At 32.0% G+C, this 19,021-nt stretch overlaps 1 protein-coding gene across 1 annotated transcript in view; it reads left to right on the top strand.

The window, feature by feature from the left end:
- LOC140449349 (pyrokinin-1 receptor-like) overlaps nucleotides 1-19,021 on the top strand; it is a 40,663-nt gene that overhangs the window by 16,902 nt on the left and 4,740 nt on the right. Inside the window, exon 2 of the mRNA XM_072542487.1 lies at nucleotides 14,749-14,969. Coding sequence (XP_072398588.1) covers nucleotides 14,749-14,969 — 221 coding nt within the window. The remainder of the gene's footprint in view (nucleotides 1-14,748; nucleotides 14,970-19,021) is intronic.

Genomic DNA, 19,021 nt, shown 5'->3' with positions numbered 1-19,021 from the left:
AAGAAGATGCCATCTTCAAGTATTTCAGGGGCCTTGTATAGTTTGCTGAAAAATTTAGAGAAAATGTATTATTTCATTTTTGTCTGTAATTCTGGCGTTTTTGTTTATTAGAACAACGATTTGCTTTTTCCCAATGATTAATGCTTTTCTTGTTTTCTTATAGTTTTTGTTCTCGATTGCATTTTCTACCAGCCTTTCATTGTATTTTCACATTGTAAAATCACAAAATTTAGTGGTGATAAGGACAAAATACAATCTTCTATAAGTTATCATTTAGAGAAAGATTATATAAAGGAAAAAGGTAGTATTAAAGCAAGACGAACGTGTTTTCTCCCAGATGATCCCTGAGAATTGTTGAATTAAGTTTTTAGAGCTGCTGCAAATCGAACACAAATAGTCTTGATGATTACTAACCTTCGAAATAAGACGGTTATTTAAGAAGGAAAAGACTGATATTGTTCCAATCTGTTTTTCTAAATATTTGATCTTGACAATACCTCATTTTCCGTTTATATATTGCAGGCTATTTTCCTGGTGACAGAAAATTGTTTACTTTAATTTTTGTTTACAGTAATATCAATAGTCTAATTTTAACTGCACTTTTATATTTATATAAACAGTGGTCGGTCATTTGGCGTCAGCTTATAGCACATTTTAAACAAAATAAATTTAAATATATGCATTTTGCATATGCCGATGAAAGTATTTTAAAATATTATCCTATTTTTCAGTTTAAAAATAGGGCATGACTTAATTTGAAAACAGTAGTTGCAAAATTAGTGTATATCATATTTATAGCGGAAAAATATCCAAAATTAAAGACCTTGAACTAGAACTAGAGAAGGTATTCTACTATTTGGTTGTTTCAAACTATAAACGTTACTTCAACTGTTCTTTATGGAGTTTTGTATGAAAAAGTATCTGAAGAACTCAAATCAAAACTCAAATTATACTGCACAAATTATATAAAATAATAATCCCCTAGCGACATTTTTTTATTATTTAGTTTATTGTGTCTTTACTACACTGGACCAATTCTTTTGAGAAGATGAAAGAAAAAACATTAAATTTTGTGATATAAATTTGAGTCCTTCAGAAAATCTAATACATTCTGAAGAAGTTATGGTTGGCTGAGGGTCGCATTGGTACAAGCACCATATCATTTTTTACATTTGCTCGTTCTTGATACACTGTGGAAGAATGTATAAAGAAGAAGTATACTGATAAAATTCAAGAAGCAAAGAAGCATTGTTTCCAGAATACTTTTCACAACAAAAATAATCATCAAAAGCAAAAAATTATTTGGAAAACAGTTAATATCAAGACTGGAAAAAAAGGACAGTATAAAAACATAGAAAAAATCGAACATTCTTTTCATCATTTTCAAAAAATGCATTAAATGCCAAATTATGGAAATTCACAATTTAAAAACTATACGACCTTAAATGTTGACCAAACATTCTTCTTCTATCCTATTGACTATAGCGATGTTGCCGAAGCTGTTTCATCCTTAAAAAAATGTAAATTCAGTGGGTATTGATTGCATTTCCACAAAGCTAGTTAAACATATGAGCGTGTACATTATTCAACCGTTAACTGATTTAATAAATAAATCTGTAGAGATGGGTATTTTTCCCACTGATTTGAAAATTGGTATCGTTTCCCCAATATTTAAAAAAGGAAACAAAACTATGTTAGAAAATTATAGACCAATTACCGTACCAACTGTCTTGTGTAAGGTTATTGAAAAATGCATTCATAAAAGGATGTTGTCATTTCTTAGTAAATATAACATAATAAGTTCATATCAAAATGGGTTTCTTCCAGGTAAATCAACCGAGAGTGCATCAACAACATTTTTTAAATTCATTTATAGTTCATTAGATCAAAAGAAATTTGTTGGAGCCCTCTTTTTTTATTTAACTAAAGCTTTTGACTTTATAAATTTAAATGTAGCAATTTGTAAACTAAACGGACTTGGATTTCGAGGTAATTTTTTAAAATGGTTACAATTCTATCTAGAATATCGACAGATGTATGTCAAAGTCGGTCATTATCAATCAGATTTGTATGACGTTGATCTTGGCGTTCCACAAGGATCAATACTGGGTCCTTTGTTATTTCTTTGTTATATCAATGATATGCCTAAATATTGAGTACGGAAAATATTTTTTTGTATGCTGATGACACGACTTTGGTGGCATCTGCAGAAAATGCTGAGGAATTGAGGTTAAAACTCAATACCTTAGCCCATGAGTTTACGTCTTGGTGCGAAAAAAACTCCTTAATAGTAAATTCGAGTAAAACAGTATGTATGCAATTTTATATAAAAACTCCAATAAAGGAAAATTTCTCTGTCAAAGTCGACAATGATTTTATCACTTTATCTGACACTACAAAGTTTTTAGGACTACATCTAAACAGTAATATGAGCTGGGAGGTACATATTAATCATGTATGTTCGAAAATTAATTCTGGATACTATGCTCTTTTGCAACTCAAATACTTATTTACAACGGAACAGATACTTAATGTTTATTACGCTATCATCTATTCACATTTGTCATATAATATTGTTCTATGGGGCAGTGCAACAAATGTCTCGAAAGTTTTTATAGCCCAAAAGCGCATAATTCGCTTGATTTTTAATTTACCATATAGACATACGTGTAGAGAGCATTTTAGAAAATATCAAATACTCACTGTTCCTTCAATTTTTATATACAGAAGTATTCTGTATACAAAAGCTAATATCAATAGATTGAAATCAAATTCAGATATACACAATTATCGTACCAGAAAAAAAGATTTCTTTAGGACTCCTAAACATTACACTTCTATGTTTGAAAAAAACCCTGATTATAGCGGCGTAAGGTTTTTTAATCAGCTCCCATCCAAATTAAAAAGTGGAGCAGATGATGATAGGGCATTTAAGAATAAATTGAAGACTTATCTCATCGAGTCATGTTTTTATAGTGTCTCGGAATTTATGTCTTAGATATGTTGTATGTTGTTTCTATATTTATGTGTATGTTTATATTGTATAGGTAGTCTTTAACGTTTACTTTTACTTTGACATGTCCTATATTATGTAAATAATCTGCAAGGATGAATAAAGTTTTATTATTATTTATTATTAAATTAATTAATTCATCATTTATATTCATTGCATTTTTCACAGCGAGGTAATTTCTCCGAAGCCAAGACGCCTCTATGAGTGAGCCGCGTGTGACCAATTCTTAGCCTGCCGATGACTAATTTGTGTCTTCTACTTAATTGGTACCTAAAAGTTTTAGATTGTAAGTACTTTCTAGGTAGATCTCCTCTGTTGATTTTGCTAGGTTTGATTTGAAATCTGAAAAGTGGTTTTAGCAGTGTCAGCAGTATAGTTAGAGATTAATGTTATATTTGTTCCAGAGGAAGTGAGATGGCTTGTTGTTTTATGCACGGAAAATGCCTCCACTAAGACGGTACTGGGTGGAATTTGTAGCTGAAGTTGTGCAGCTTTGAAGAACGTACTTGTGCAATTGAAAAATGGCCTTTTAAATGTTTTGTATCGTTTGTAATGTAAAAATTTAAATTCAGCTCTTGAATATGTTGCCTGTGTGAGTCCATTTCAAGTAGATAAAAAGAAATAAGAAATAAGACTTACTCACAATCAATTTATTTTACCACCAACGACCGATTTCGCATAGTACTATAATTTGCTGTGCATCTTTAGGTCAACGGTACCTGGTAAACTAAATGTTAGAAATATAATAACCCGTATTAGGGTGCTGTCTGATACAGAACATTTAGCAATTATGCTAATATTATATGTGTGTGATAATTAAATATGAATTTAAATTGATTAAATAAAAAATATAGACTGAATATATATTAAATATTGTTGTGATATGCTTTATGATGTTTTATTATTAATTTACACTAATTTAATTAATCCAATTATTTAATTAATTAATTCACTAATTTATGCAGGGTCATACAAATCAAATACTATTAAAAATTCTCAGGGTGCCTTTTTAATTTTACTTTAATCAGTTTACTTTATATATCTCTTTTAGTGGGTTCAGTATCTCCTAGTTGCTCATAATCGGGATAGAACAGGAAACGGAACTAACATTAAAACAACATAAATATGCACACAAATTATTATTTATTTTCAATAAGCAATACGATGAATATTAATAAATAACTTTTGTGGGCAATTATCTTTCCCAACAAACTCCTATAGTCTAAATTTAATTTTAATTACAAACTATCTATTGATCTGTTTTATAATAATATCTACTAAAAAAAATGACCATATAAAAATATAATTTATTCACAAAAAATAACTCCTTGAAACTTGGAATCTTAGTTCGTATGCTTATATTTGATTTTATCTTTAGAATATCTTAAAATTTTCTTTCATTCAAATTATTTGACTGACCTTTATTTTTTTACACCAATGATGTCTCCTCTCGATCAAACCACAGTTCCTTCCTTGATTGATTATGTCCGGCTACCATCAAATCTTTCCCGTTCTCAGCATCGATCCAAACCGCATACCAGCAAACTACTCCGAAAACACAAGCCCAAGCCTCTTTTGACCGTTACTCTTTATTCACAAATTCTCCTTTCTTTCTCAATTATATCTCGTGGACTATGCAGACTCAAAAGAGGTATTAATCTTCTCGATTTTGATCTGCTCTCAGCTTCCACCTTTTTCAGTAACAAACGAAAACACTGGTACTCAGATTGACTACACGAAAACACGTCTTCTCTTCTGGTCTGCCGGTAACATAATAATTCTTTCAATCTCTCCGAGACAACCTTCTCAACTCTCTCATTCCCACCATTCCTTTTTAACCAATCATAAGCATTCATCTTTCCCACTTATTTTCGATTTAGAAAATTTCCAACATGATATTTAAAACAAATAAACTACTTTCACTCAAATTACTTTTCAGAAACCATTCACAATTTTGCCTTTTTCAACAGAAATAAGTTTCCAAATTCTTGTTATCTCATATCTAAATCTAATTCTTATTTACTTTCGAAAAATGCCCACCGCAAAATACAATTACAAGTTTATTCCTAAATCTATAATTATACGGGTTCCATTGTCCTTTCACTATTCACTCAGTCTTTCACGGAAAAACTCGTCAGGGTCCCGTCACGGAACAATGTTTTCTCTTATTCTAACTATTACAAATAAGTACAGGGTTGTATTTTAACTTATATGCCCGCGGTATATTAAAATAATAAAAAAACTCTTTATTCTATTTCTGATCGATAAACTGATCCATAACAATATATATTGCAACGATTATGGACTTAAAATAAATTTGAAGAAAACCAAGTTCATGGTATTTACAAAAGCACAAAACATCAAAGTTAAGCTAGTACTAGATAATACAGAAATTGAACAAATATCTTCGTACAAATACCTTGGAGCATGAATCACAGAAGATACTGATCAGACAAAAGAAATAAGATGCTGCATTGAAATTGCACGGTCAACTTTTAATAGAATGAGAAAAACTTTTTTGTAATTGCGATATCAATATATCGCTCCGAATAAGAATGCTTCGATGTTATATTTTCTCTACCCTTTTGTATAGGATTGAAGCTTGGACACTTAAAAAATCCAACATTAAAAACCTAGAAGCATTCGAAATGTGGTGTTATCGACGTATTTTGAAAATATCATGGATGGATCGCAAAACAAATGAACAAGTTCTCGAACAACTAGGAAAACAATGCGAAGTTTTAAATTCAATAAAAATCAGGAAATTGGAATACTTGGGGCACATCATGAGAGCTGAAAAATACGAACTACTAAGGAATATAATGCAGGGAAAAATCAAAGGCAGAAGAAACGTAGGGAGACGTAAAATCTCGTGGCTACACAATCTCCGTGAATGGTTTGGATGCAGTTCAATTGAACTATTCAGGCGCGTAACCAATAAAATTATAATTGCCAGAATGATTTCCATTTCCGGAACTTGAAGAAGGAGAAGACTGAATATAGATGGAAAACCTACACTTTCAAAAGAAATCTCGTATTAGATATGTTCCTCTTAGAGTTCACATATGATCATATCTTTTGCGTCGTTAAAACAAAAAAAAAAGAAAATGAAAAATATAGATTGTTTACATTACGATTGACACATCAGCTGCTTAAAATAATTGTATACGATAACAATACATTTACAGAAACAAGTCACCAAATACGAATTTATAATTGATTTATGTCACCTAACAAATCTAAAACTCAAAGTTCAAGGCGCTAAAGTTTTTGTATTATAAAGATTTGTATAACAAATATAGATGAAACATTCGAATATATTTTTATTAAACTTCCTCTGTCTAGCTATTTTTTACAAAAAAAATTCAGCGAGAAAGTTTATTCAAAGTAAATAAATCTTATTTTGAAAATAAAATTACTGCACTTTTCTTCGTATTATTTGTTTTGCAAGATCATCTATTTCTTGGACTGTTCTTCCAGTGGAAGTTTTGTTATTCGAGGAATTTATTTCTCCCATAATTATCCTATCAGCAGACAAGGGGAATGCAAGTGTGTAAATGAATAAAATTCAATATGGAAACAAAATTTAAGACCTAATATCAAACGGACCTCAGACAAAATTACCAAAAAATCCAACGAAACCTTCGGAAAACAGAATATATAAAAATTAATTCAAGTTTAAAGATTATTTAATGAATTATCAAAGAAGCTTAATTACGATTAGATTAGAATAATGATATATTGGTAACTAGAACAAGACTAAATGTATCAGCTATAATGGAGTTATTGACATTATGTACTCATTAAATAATAAATTCTATAAACAAAATTTTGGTCTAGCAAAAAATTTTGTTACTTGCTGCTTTAGCGGTTTTATTGTTTACCATTAGCATAGTGTTTGTTTAAGTTTGTTAGTGTTTCGTATTTTTAAAATAATTAACTGGAGTGGCTTCTTATTCAATCATGCTCCTTTCTTATCTACTAAATTGGCTTACTATTCTCCTTCATTCATCCCTGTTTGTTGCTTTTTCTTTCCAACCATAAATTCTCTCATTTCTGAGATCTTCCTGTATTCTATCTTTGTCTGGGTCGTTCTTTTCTTCTTTTCGTGATGGTGCCCCGTTTTAAAATCATCGTTGATATCCTCTTCCTTTCCATTTTCATCACGTACCCCATCAATCTCACTCTCTGTGCTTTTATGAAGCGACTAGTGCTAGTAGTATCATGTAGTTTGACTTTAATCTTTTTGTAACATTTTGTAATTATTTTCTTGTTTTCGTTAAAATAATAATGTCATCAGCAAAGGCCAGACATTGATGTTCTTTGTTAAAGTTGGATCCGGTCGTTTTAATTCGGCTATTTCTAATTATTGTTTTCAATGCCAAATTAAAAAGCACTGTGGATAAGGGATCTCCTTGTCTAAGTTCTCTATTCACTTCAAACTCATTCGATAAAAATTCTCTCCATACTACATGATTTTGTGTGCTATTCAGTCATTTTTACTAATCTAACAAGTTTTGCGGGTATACCCAAGAAGCTTAGTGCTTCATACGTTTTATTCCTTTTTATCATATCATAAACTTGTTTAAAATCTATCAACAATGCATGAAGGGTTATCTTATATTCACTACAGGTAGTCTGGATTTCTTTTAGTGTAAAAATCTGATATGTCACTGATCTATTAACTCTAAAACCGGCCTGATACTCACCTAGTTTATCATCAGCAAATCTGGCTAATATCTTGTAACAAATATCCAACAAAACACTTCTGTAATTTTGACTTACCAATCTATCCCTTTTTTGTATATGGGACATAATAAAGCTTTGGTTCAATCTTTAGACATGGTTTCCTCTTCCCATATCCTCTTGATAAGACTATACATCCTTTTTGGCAGTTTTTCTGTTCCATTCTTTAGCATTTCTTCAGCTATTTCGTTTTCTCCCGTTCTCTCGTTATTTTTGTCCCCATTGATTATATTTTTAATCTCTCCTTCGCTTGGCAGATCTATTATTATGTCATTATCCTGTATAAGGAAATTTTCGTTCTCATCTGCATTTTACCCATTGAGTAGTTCGCTAAAATGCCCCCCTCATATACCCATCACTGATTCTTTTTCACTCGTGAGTCTTCCATCTTCTTTTTTTATGTATGAATTGTAATTTTGGTATTCCCTTTCAGTTTTTTTTTTAACTTTTTGTTCGTTTTTTGAAATCATTCTTCTATTTCTAGTCTTTAAAATAAAGATACCGGTTAATATTATTTGGGGACCCTGCTTTTTTAATAATAATGTGTTTGTCTCCGTCCATTTTCAATAAAAATCTGTGAAAATAAAATTATTTAAATACTTTGAGCACAAACACAAGTCATTCGCAACCGAAACGCTACTGAATATTGAAATTGTTTAATGCTAAGGGGTTTCTAAGCTGTGTAGAGTAGAGTATTTATTTAACTACATAACAGGTACAAATATTGCTTATAGCAAGTAAAAAAAATACATACTTAGTATATAAAAAAGGAATATAAAACGTAACTTAAATATATACAATCAAGAACACATATTAAACAGAAAAATATTTATGGCAAAGTTACAGGAAGCAGTTCAGTGGATGTGCAGCAATGAGTCATATATTCTTTTGAGCAGTAAAAACAATGTTTTAGAAGATATTTTTGTTATAACTTTATCGAAACTATTATAGCTTAGCTGTTTAATACTTTTTGGTAAAATATTGTAATAGTTATAATTAAGACAATTTTTTTCTGAAATACTTAATCTACAGTGATTTGTTCGTAGGTAATGACAGTTTCGCGTATTGTGAACACAAACATCAGACTGCTTTATTAAATGATGTAGTAAATATTGATAAAGAAATGTCGGCAGTGTTCTAGATAACTAACCCCTGCTAAAATCCTGACAGCTTTCTTTTGCATTCTAAAAATTTGAAGTGCATTTGTAAAATTGCCCCATATGATTACACCATAGTTTAGGTAAGAGTGGAATGAAGAAAAATATGTCATTTTTAATGTTTCAAAGTTGACAACCCTTGCTAGTTGGCGAATAACAAATAATGCACTTGATAGCTTTTCTTAAGTTGTGAGTTATGAGCCGACCAGTTGAGTCGATTATCTGTGGTTATTCTCAATAGTTTAACAGTCTTTTTGTTATCTGGATCATTGTGTAAATTACTTGCAGATATATCCAAATTTTGCGTTTTATCAGAGATAAGTTTTAGTTTGTTTGCACCAAACCATGTGCTAGATTTAGTAGAAACTTCCTCATGAGACATTTTTAAATCAAAATTATTTTTTTCCTGATATAACGTATATCAACTGCGAATTGTATGGTTTTGTACGGAGATATAAATTTAGGCAAATTTTTGACATAAATAATAAACAAAAGAGGTCCTAAGACCAAACCTTGTGAGACTCCATGTTTTACGGAAAGAAAATCGGAGAGATGAACTTTTCACACTACCGCCTGGTATCTGCCACATAGATAAGAAGTTATAAGTTTAAGAGGGATATCTCTGATTCCATAGTAATTTAATTTGTGGAGTAAAATGTCATGTGAAACGCAATCAAAAGCCTTCGACAAGTCACAAGCAGAAATTGCTATGCGATTGCCGCGTTCAAGCCCCTCAATCACCTCGCTTACAACATTAAATACCGCGTTCGTAGTAGAACGAGCACTTCTGAATTCATATTGTGAGTTGCTTAAGTAATTAATTGACTCAAAATAGAAATAAAATTGTTGTTTGATAACCTTTTCAGTCACTTTCCCAAAAGTAAAAACAATGCTTATGGATCTGTAATTGTCAGTTTTTGAGGAATCGCCTATTTTGTAGATTGGAAGTACTTTTAAATATTTTAGTACTTCTGGAAATACTCCAGTTGATAGAATTAAATTAATAAGATAAGTGAAAGGTGTTAAAACTATGTGGTAAGTTTCTTTTAAAATTTTGCTATTAATTTCGTAAACGTCCCTACAATTAGAATTACTAAGAGATATTATTATTTGAGACCTCTTCTTCCACAACGGGGCGAAAAAAGGACTTGCTCGAAGAAGGATAATTTCTATAATTAAAGAGGACATCGACAGTGGAAAGAGATGTAATCATATTCTCTACAATTGTAGTAAAAAATTGATTTATTTCGTCTGGAGGCAGATTAGGTTGTACCGAACTTGATCTTGTGTTGTTTATTTCGAAATTTACTATTTTTCAGCAGTCTCTAGGTCTATTATTGGAATTAGTAATAAAATTACAGTAAGCTGATTTTTTAGCAATTTGTAATTGCCTTTTATATTCAAATTTTTGTTGTTTATATACTTTGTACAAATCGGGATCCTTAGTGGCATGTGCAATGTGTTTAATAGGAGAAAGATTAGATCTGTAACACTTCAATTATTTATTAAACCATTGCACGGATGTTTTTTCAGTTGGTGTTGTCTCTATCAGTTTATTGACCGCCATCGTTTAGACTTAGAGATGAATCAAACGAGACAATAAAAAGAAGACATTTGGAAGAAAGAGATCCGCAGGATAGAAAGTGCTGGAAAGAATGGTCGAGTGTATGGATATAATAAATTATACAAGATACGAATATAAAGATAGGAGGAGAACAATTCGGAATTAAGAATTAATGAGAACGATTTTCGAACTGGAAATTAAAACGTCAAAATAACTGTTTTTTAATCTGAAATTGTGGTCAATTCCTATTAAAAATATTTATCTGTAATAAAGAATATTTCAAACCAGTGTTATTACCTACACCTCCAGTAGCGAATTGAGTCATTAAATCAAGTTTCTTGGGTCACTATACACGTGAACACACTTTACACACATAAAAAATTTAGTAGCGTAATAGTATAATACCTGTTAATCATAATTTTACTACCGATAAAACAAAACCGACACACTAATTATGTAGTTAATTTAACTGATATTTGTTTAAAAAGAGACGTGTATTAACGAGAATTCAAGTCATTTTGATATATTGTTTTGTTTAAATAGCAATTTTTTGTAGGATCATTGTAAAAACAAGTTGTATTTTTTACAGCATTACTCGAAAAATATCATCAAATTAATTATTTTGCAGTTTAAAATTGAAATCATACAAAACTACTTTACCTTAATTTACATAAAACACGGTACCGCTATTGAAACTTAAACTTTGGAATCAATTGGTTAACATAGTATAATTTCCATTTTTAAATATTAAAAAGTTACGTTTAGCTATTATTATATACACTCAGATGCAAAAAAACGCAACGGAGAAAATTTTAGTCAAATGGTTCATTTTTAGAGCGAAATGAATTTGCCACCCACAATTTAGGACCGTTTTAATTATGATTATTTTGGAGTTATTTTGTAATACGACGAGGTGGTTTTGGCGACTGTTATCATTATGTCGTATTGAGACTTAAATTTTGTTTACCTATGATTGATCATGATTCTTAATGTCGAAGATTGTGCGAAAGCCGTTGATTAAAGATGGGCGAAATTATGAATATGTGGCTAGAGTACTATTATATAATTCAAAATTAAATTTTTTGCGCCACTTCCCTTGATCGTTTATAGCTCCAAATAATTTGCGGAATATCTTACGCTCGAACATTCCCAGAAGTCTTTTATCCTTCTGCGTTAGAGCTCATGTTTCCGCCCCGTATATGAGGACCGGCCTCAGCAGTATTTTGTATATAATAATTTTAGTTTTTTTTTGATATTTCTTGAGTATAAATGTTTTTGGAGTCCATAGTATGCCCTATTTGTAAGGTTTATTTGTCTTTTAATTTCTTCGCGTGTTTTATTGATTGTAGCCACTAGCGAGCCAAGGTATATAAAGCTGTAAGGTATGGTAAGCTGTAAGGTACTTCAAACCAAATTGCGGTTTCCCGTTCCTCATTTACTATAGGATCCTTAGTTACCAACATGTACTTGGTTTTGTCTTCGTTGTTGACTAAACCGATTTGTTTTGCCGCCCTTTCCAATTCTAGAAAATATTGCTTAACATCTCGATTACTACGCCCTATTATGTCAATGTCATCAGCGTATGCTAAGATTAGTATCGATCTATTGTAAATAGTACCGCCGTCTCTAATTCGTATATCTCTGACTGCATTTTCCAAGGCAATAATAAAGCCAAGCCATGGCATCTTGGTCTAAGTCCATCCTTTAGCTCAAAGGATCGAGAATTTGCTCCCTGTATCCTAACGCTGGCTTTTAAGTTAGAGATTGTCATTCTCGTTAATCGGAAATTTTTTTCTGGTATACCAAAGTCACGCATTGATTGTTCTCTTGACACTGTCGTAGGCGGCCTTGAAGTCGACGAATAAATGATGGGTTTCAATGTTAAATTCTGATGTTTTCTCAAGAATTTGATTAGTTCCTGGTGCTTTATTATTTTTAAGCTTTTTAATGGCTTGGGCAGCCTCTTCAGAGGTAGGTGGTCTTTCGCTTGGATTGAATAGATTGGATTGATTGTTCTAAAACTGTAGCAGTATTCAATACTTAAAGTTTCGCTATTATCTGATCGTCCAGGTTTGGACTAGCCCCGTTAGCATCTATCGATAGACAAATTTTACGCTGATAATATGTTTGAACGTTGAAGAATATCGAGTAAAGAGACGAGAGGAAAAAGAAAAACACAAACAGAAAAAGCGGCAACAAATCAATACAGAGTTCGAAGAAATGGAAAACCTTAATAGAGAACACGAATACAGAAAATTTTACAAACAGGTTAACACAAAAAGAAAAGTTTTCATGCGAACCAAGTCAAGGCCCTTAACGGAATTCTTTTAAACGAGAGAGTGGAAGTACTAGAAAGATGGCAGGAACATTTTAGTACGCTACTTAATGGAGAAAGTAGAGCTGAAGGTAGATATGATATAGAAATAGAAGAGGAGGATACTGAACTACCAACTTTGGAAGAAATAAACAAAGCAATTCAGTCTCTATCCAGAAACAAGTCACCCGGAGCAGACAACCTACCCGAAGAAATATTTAAATGTGGCGGTCAAACATTTGTAACCCTCCTTCACAAACTACTAATACATGTATGGCAAGAACGCGCGTTACCAGAAGATTGGAATACTGGAATTATATGCCCCATACACAAAAAAGGAAACGTTCTTGAATGTTCCAACTGTAGAGGGATTTCCCTTCTTAATACAGCATATAAAATTGTGTCCCTGATACTTAACGAACGACTGGCACGGTATACTGACAATATAATAGGATCCTACCAAAGAGGCTTCTTGAAAAATAAATCTACCATTGATCACATATCATCCATCAGACAAATATTAGAAAAAACGACGGAGTACGACATAGACTGCCATTACATCTTCGTAGACTTTAAGGCAGCGTACGATACTATTGACAGGCCCCAATTATATTCGGCGATGATCGAATTAGGAATACCAAAAGGATTGGTAGAATTAATTAAAATGACAATGATGAAAGTCGAATGTAAAGTGCGCGTACAAGGGGATGTTTCAAAACCATTTAAAACCAACAGAGGACTGCGCCAGGGAGATGCACTATCATGCACACTGTTCAACCTAGCGTTAGAAAAAGTTATGAGAGATTCGGGAATAAACTTAAAAGGTACGATATATACCCGTAGTATACAAATAATGGCATACGCTGATGATATCGTCATAATTGGAAGAACCCAAAACAAAGCAGTGGAAGCTTTCACACGTATCAAAAATGCCGCAGAAAACATCGGACTTCTGATTAACATTCAGAAAACTAAATATATGCCGGCCATATCAATAATTCAACAAAATAACTTAGAGGTGCAACACGAAACGATAGAAATGGTAGAAGAATTCTGCTACTTAGGATCACTGGTAGACTACAAAAATAACACATCCAACGAGATAAAAAAAAGAATATGCGTGGCTAATCGCTGTTATTTTGGCATGGGCCCTCAACTAAGAGCGAGGAGTATGTCAATAGCAACAAAGTGCAAACTTTATAAAACAATAATACGCCCAGTGCTCACATACGGATCGGAAACATGGGCAATGACGACCCGAGATGAAGAGTTACTGCGAGTCTTTGAAAGAAAAGTATTGAGGACCATATATGGCGGAGTAAACGGACAGGGTCTGTGGAGAAGGCGATATAACTTTGAACTCTATAGACTTTTTGGTGATGCAGATATTGTGAAAACTATCAAAATAAACCGCCTAAGGTGGATGGGCCACGTTATGCGGATGGATAAGAGTGATCCCACTAAAATAACTATGCTAAACAGGCCGGTCGGAAGAAGAAGAAGGGGGCGACCTAAACTCAGATATCTGGACGATGTACAGGAAGATTTGAGAAAGATTGAGAGAGAGAGAGAGAGAGAGAGAGAGGAAGAGAGAGAGAGAGAGAGAGAGAGAGGGAGAATATAGTATTCGTCAGCAAAAAAGTATATCCTTTCCAGATTTTGGGTATTGCTTCATTAGACCGAGTCTGATACTCTCTGTGTTTTTTTTTCTAGTTTTGAAGCGTTTTCCCGCTAATTTCCCAAAACATTTCACCTGACAGGAAAATAAGAAAATCGGAGAAAAGTTCCGTCAGACAATATTTAAAGTTATTTTTGTTGCTATTAATGAAAGTATCCTAAAAAAAAAATAGCTAGTTATCTATAAAGTTCATCACAGTAGTTTTTCCTACATTTCCTATTTAATTAAAAAATATTGTACTAATATTGTTGTAAAAAAATAAGTTTTTTTTTCTAGTTGCTGTGGTGGTGACATTCTTTATATGCTGGGCACCGTTTCACATTCAAAGGCTGTACGCCATCTACAACACCGCCATTCCTAGCAAAGAGACACGTGACACATATATGCAGATCTATGGAATCATTACGTACATTAGTGGTACATTATTTTATACGTCAGCTACGATAAATCCGATTTTATACAATATTATGTCGGCGAAATTTAGAGATGCCTTTAAGGTAAGTTAACAATATGCGTTTTTGAAAGTTGTACAATATTGGTAGTATTTGTTTCTATATTTATTGTACGTTTTAAAGGTGGCGACTTCTTTGTATTTCCTCTTCTTCTTCTTCTTCCTATGTAGACATGCCATTATCTGTTTTTCAATGTGCCTCCAGTAAGTTGTCGTTCCATCGTTTTCGTGGTTTTCCTACTAATCATCTTCCTATTGGGGAACCGTCTCTTGCCGTCTTTACTACTCTATTTTTTGTCATTCGGCTTATATGATCGATCCATCTACTGTTCTATTTTTTACCCATTTCTTGATGTTCGGCATCTCGCTTCTACGTCGTATATCTGTACTTCTAGCTGTCTTATGTCCCATAGTCTTACCATTAATTTTTCCATGTTTTATTTTTTGTCAGAGAGGACAATTTTTGTCCTCTCTGATAAAAGCAAGACCTATTTTTTTTATTCTTCAAGATTATTCGTATCAGTAATTCTTGTTAAGTAATTTTGAAAGAAAATTTTTTTTTCAAAATTTCCAAAATTTTTCTGCTACTTTATAACCATTTTTTTCTTCAAAAATTAGCAGTCCTTTGAACCGGCGAAACTTATAGATTATATAAAAAATACATAAACAAAGTAACTTATAAGGCGGTAACGATTCGTTTTATTTGGGGTGCTAATTAGGAGGTGATTTTCACGATGTTTTTTTCAAAAATGGAAACTAAAAAAAAACTTTTTTTATACACTTTCAAGAAGTTTTGATGAGTTTTTACCGAATTTGACAAATAAGAACCTACTTTTCATGAGTTATAACTCTGCTTAGGCTGGGTCTACAGACCTCATAAGTATATACATTTTTTTGTTTCTTTATAAGCTATATTTTTGTTATAAGTTTTTTTTTCGATAAATACCTACTTTTTGAGTTATTTGTTAAAAACCATCTGAAAACGTGGTTTTTATTTAAAAAAATAAACACTTTTACTCGCAAATAACTCAAAAAGTATTAACTTAGCGAAAAAACTATAGAATGAAAGTTGCTTAGACTCACTCAATTAATCTATTCTCGGGCTTACATTGAACGACGTATGTTTTTGCATCCCCGAGAAGAGGTGGCTTTCACCACCCAAGTAAAGTAACCCTGCGTTCAAGTCCAAAAGTAAGAGGAAACTAAATTTAAATTTTCAAAACAAATTCGTCGTGAAGAGTAAAATTTCAAGATGGTTAACGAAAACCTATCAGAATGCAAGTTCGGCAGCTGAACAAACTCCTTTGTATTAGACATTTTTTCACGCTGTTGGGGAAGTAACTTCCATTTTTCTTCAAAGTACACTTTTATAAAATACGTTACCATTTGCGGTATATTTCAGGGCTCTGATTTCATTAACCTTAAAGGAAAAAATTAGAAATGTTTATTACCTAACCTATCAACGGTGAAAATAGAAAAATTTACCTTGGGATCCTCTTCATTTTTCCAGGTAGAATGGAAAAATGGAAAGTTCTTTTTCGAAAATTCAAGAACGATTCCCGAAGTGGAAATTGAAACGTCAATAAACGTACTTTAACCTTTAATTGTGGCTTATTCCCATTTAAATAGTAATTACTTTAACACGCCACAAGAAAATAGCTTCAGAAAAATATTAAGTTCAGATTTGTAATACAGTGATGATCCATAAAATTTTGATGCTGAGTACAATGCCTGAACATCAACTGCAAATACGCAATCTTCTCGGTTTTTATCCTTTTATTTTTAGCACAAGCCTGCTCTTTTCTTGTTGTGTGTTTTTTGTATTAATCTTCAGATACAAAACCCAAATTATATGACAAGCATTTTTTGAAGGCGTCTTTTTTAGGATGAAATAGATATGTTTTCCGTATCTATCTCAAATAAGAGATAATATTTTGATGTGCCCTTACGACAATAATGTGACTTCATTTTAGATAAACTATTAATGTATGTTTTTAAGAAATCAAGCTGACTTTGAAATTGATTATTTCAAAGCCGCTTTGTTGTAGTAGCTATTTCGGTAGCCGATTGTTTGCTATTTCTTGAAACATAAAGTATTATTTAGAAAAACGTCAAAAAACTGTAAAAGTGTTTAGACGCATTTCAAAGTTTCTCTTAAAAATTTAAATATTTAAACGATTATTTCTTCAGTTCTGAACATGTAAATAGTGAATTATAGTAAAATCAAAATCATGTTTGAGTCTAATCTAAAATAGCTCGCAAAGAAGTTAATTTTATAGTGGTTTAATAACTTAAGAAAAGTAATTAAGTATAAAAGTGAAAGTGATTTGTATACTGAATATTGGAATCGTGAGTAGATAAAATATACTTTTTTCATCTATTTGGATTTATATATTTAAGTAAACAACTGCAATCAGTTATAAGTATTATCCAAGTTACATGAACTGGTATCACAACGAAAGCTGTAAAACAGCACCGGTTTTAGTCGGATTTTAAAATCCATTTAAAAGATGTCATCTTCCAATGAGCTACCACAAAATGCATCATACTCAAAAGCAGTTAGTCGACCACGTAGTATATTAATCCCAAGCAGAGATCAAGCTATTTTGTTTAACACTCTAGAGAATTGTACAATTAATGACTATCTTGAAGGATTGAGTCAGCATATAGAACCGAAAAATATAATTTTCGCATCCCGTATATCAAACGGTAGAATATGCATATATCTATTATCCAAAAACCTAGTAGATAAATTCATAGCAGAAACAAAGAAAATAATAGTAAATGGAAATATACTACAAGCGAGAAGATTAATAACTCCATCAGTCCGCTTAATTCTGTCCAATGTATGTCCAAGCATACCTTCTAACATAATAATGGACGAATTAATAAAACTAGGTTTAAATCCTCTCTCAGACATATCATATCTACGGATAGGAGCAACCAATCATGCCTTTAGTCATATTCTAAGCTTCCGAAGACAAATTTTCGTTTTACCTTTTCTAGACAACTTTGTACTACCTGAATCTTTTATTATCGAGTTGGGACAAACATCATACCGCATATTTATAGCCCAAAACGAAAATTGTTTCAAATGCAAATTAACTGGACACCAGGCAGCTAATTGTCCAAATATTTCACCTTCTAACCATCCTCACAATGATAGTGCAATGCAAACAGAAATAAGACAAAATTCATCAATAAATCATACTCAACAAGATAATCTACAAAATACTCCCGCAATATCAAATACCACTCCCTCCACACTTACTACGTCTTCTCAAACCACATTACAAAGAGTAGCAATCCCAAATTTATCAATAAACCAAACCCAACAGTGCTCACTACAAAATACATCCATACATTTGGCCACTTCTTCAGTTAACACTACAATCGCAACACCTACATCGTCTGAGTCATCCTCTAATACCCAAAAACATAAATCAACCTTACCCGAAACAAGTCAACACTTACCTCCAAATAAAAATACACACTTCAATTCTTACGAACCCCAAGTAACTTCGAACAAAGCAACCGGAAAAAGAACCCTAGAAGATGCAATCACGCCACCCTCCGAAGAAAACTTTGAAAAACCTAAGCTTAAATTAAAGAAAAAAACCAAAACTGATGACAAAAACTTAAGAAATGATATACCAAATCTCCAAACATTATTGGAACCAGTTAGAGAATATGTAGAAAGGGAAAAGCAATTGTTAAGCTTCGATCAAGTAGTGGATCTATTCGAAAATATACAAGGATCAAAAGACATAATCAGCGTAACAAAATTGTACTCAGAAGACTCTTATGTACTTATAAAGTTTCTAACGGAATTACATTCACACTGCATCGACAAAAGAATGAAAACCATAAGCACCAAATTAATACGAAAACTTGGCAAACACATAGGTTTACTCTCTACAGTGAAAACTTCATTATCGGAAGAAGATTCCGACTCATCGGTAAATAATTCCTCTAAAGAATAATAATATCACTGTTGACTTCATGTCTGTTCCATCACAAGTCTTAGGAAAAAACATGAATATTAAAAAACACAATAAGTTATCTTAAAGACTCAGAACTGTATCAATTATTGTAATT

This window comes from Diabrotica undecimpunctata, chromosome 9 (genome assembly GCF_040954645.1).
Source record: "Diabrotica undecimpunctata isolate CICGRU chromosome 9, icDiaUnde3, whole genome shotgun sequence".
NCBI lineage: Eukaryota > Metazoa > Arthropoda > Insecta > Coleoptera > Chrysomelidae > Diabrotica > Diabrotica undecimpunctata.
The sequence above is the reverse complement of the archived record's forward strand: the minus strand, read 5'-3'. Positions and strand labels throughout refer to the sequence as shown.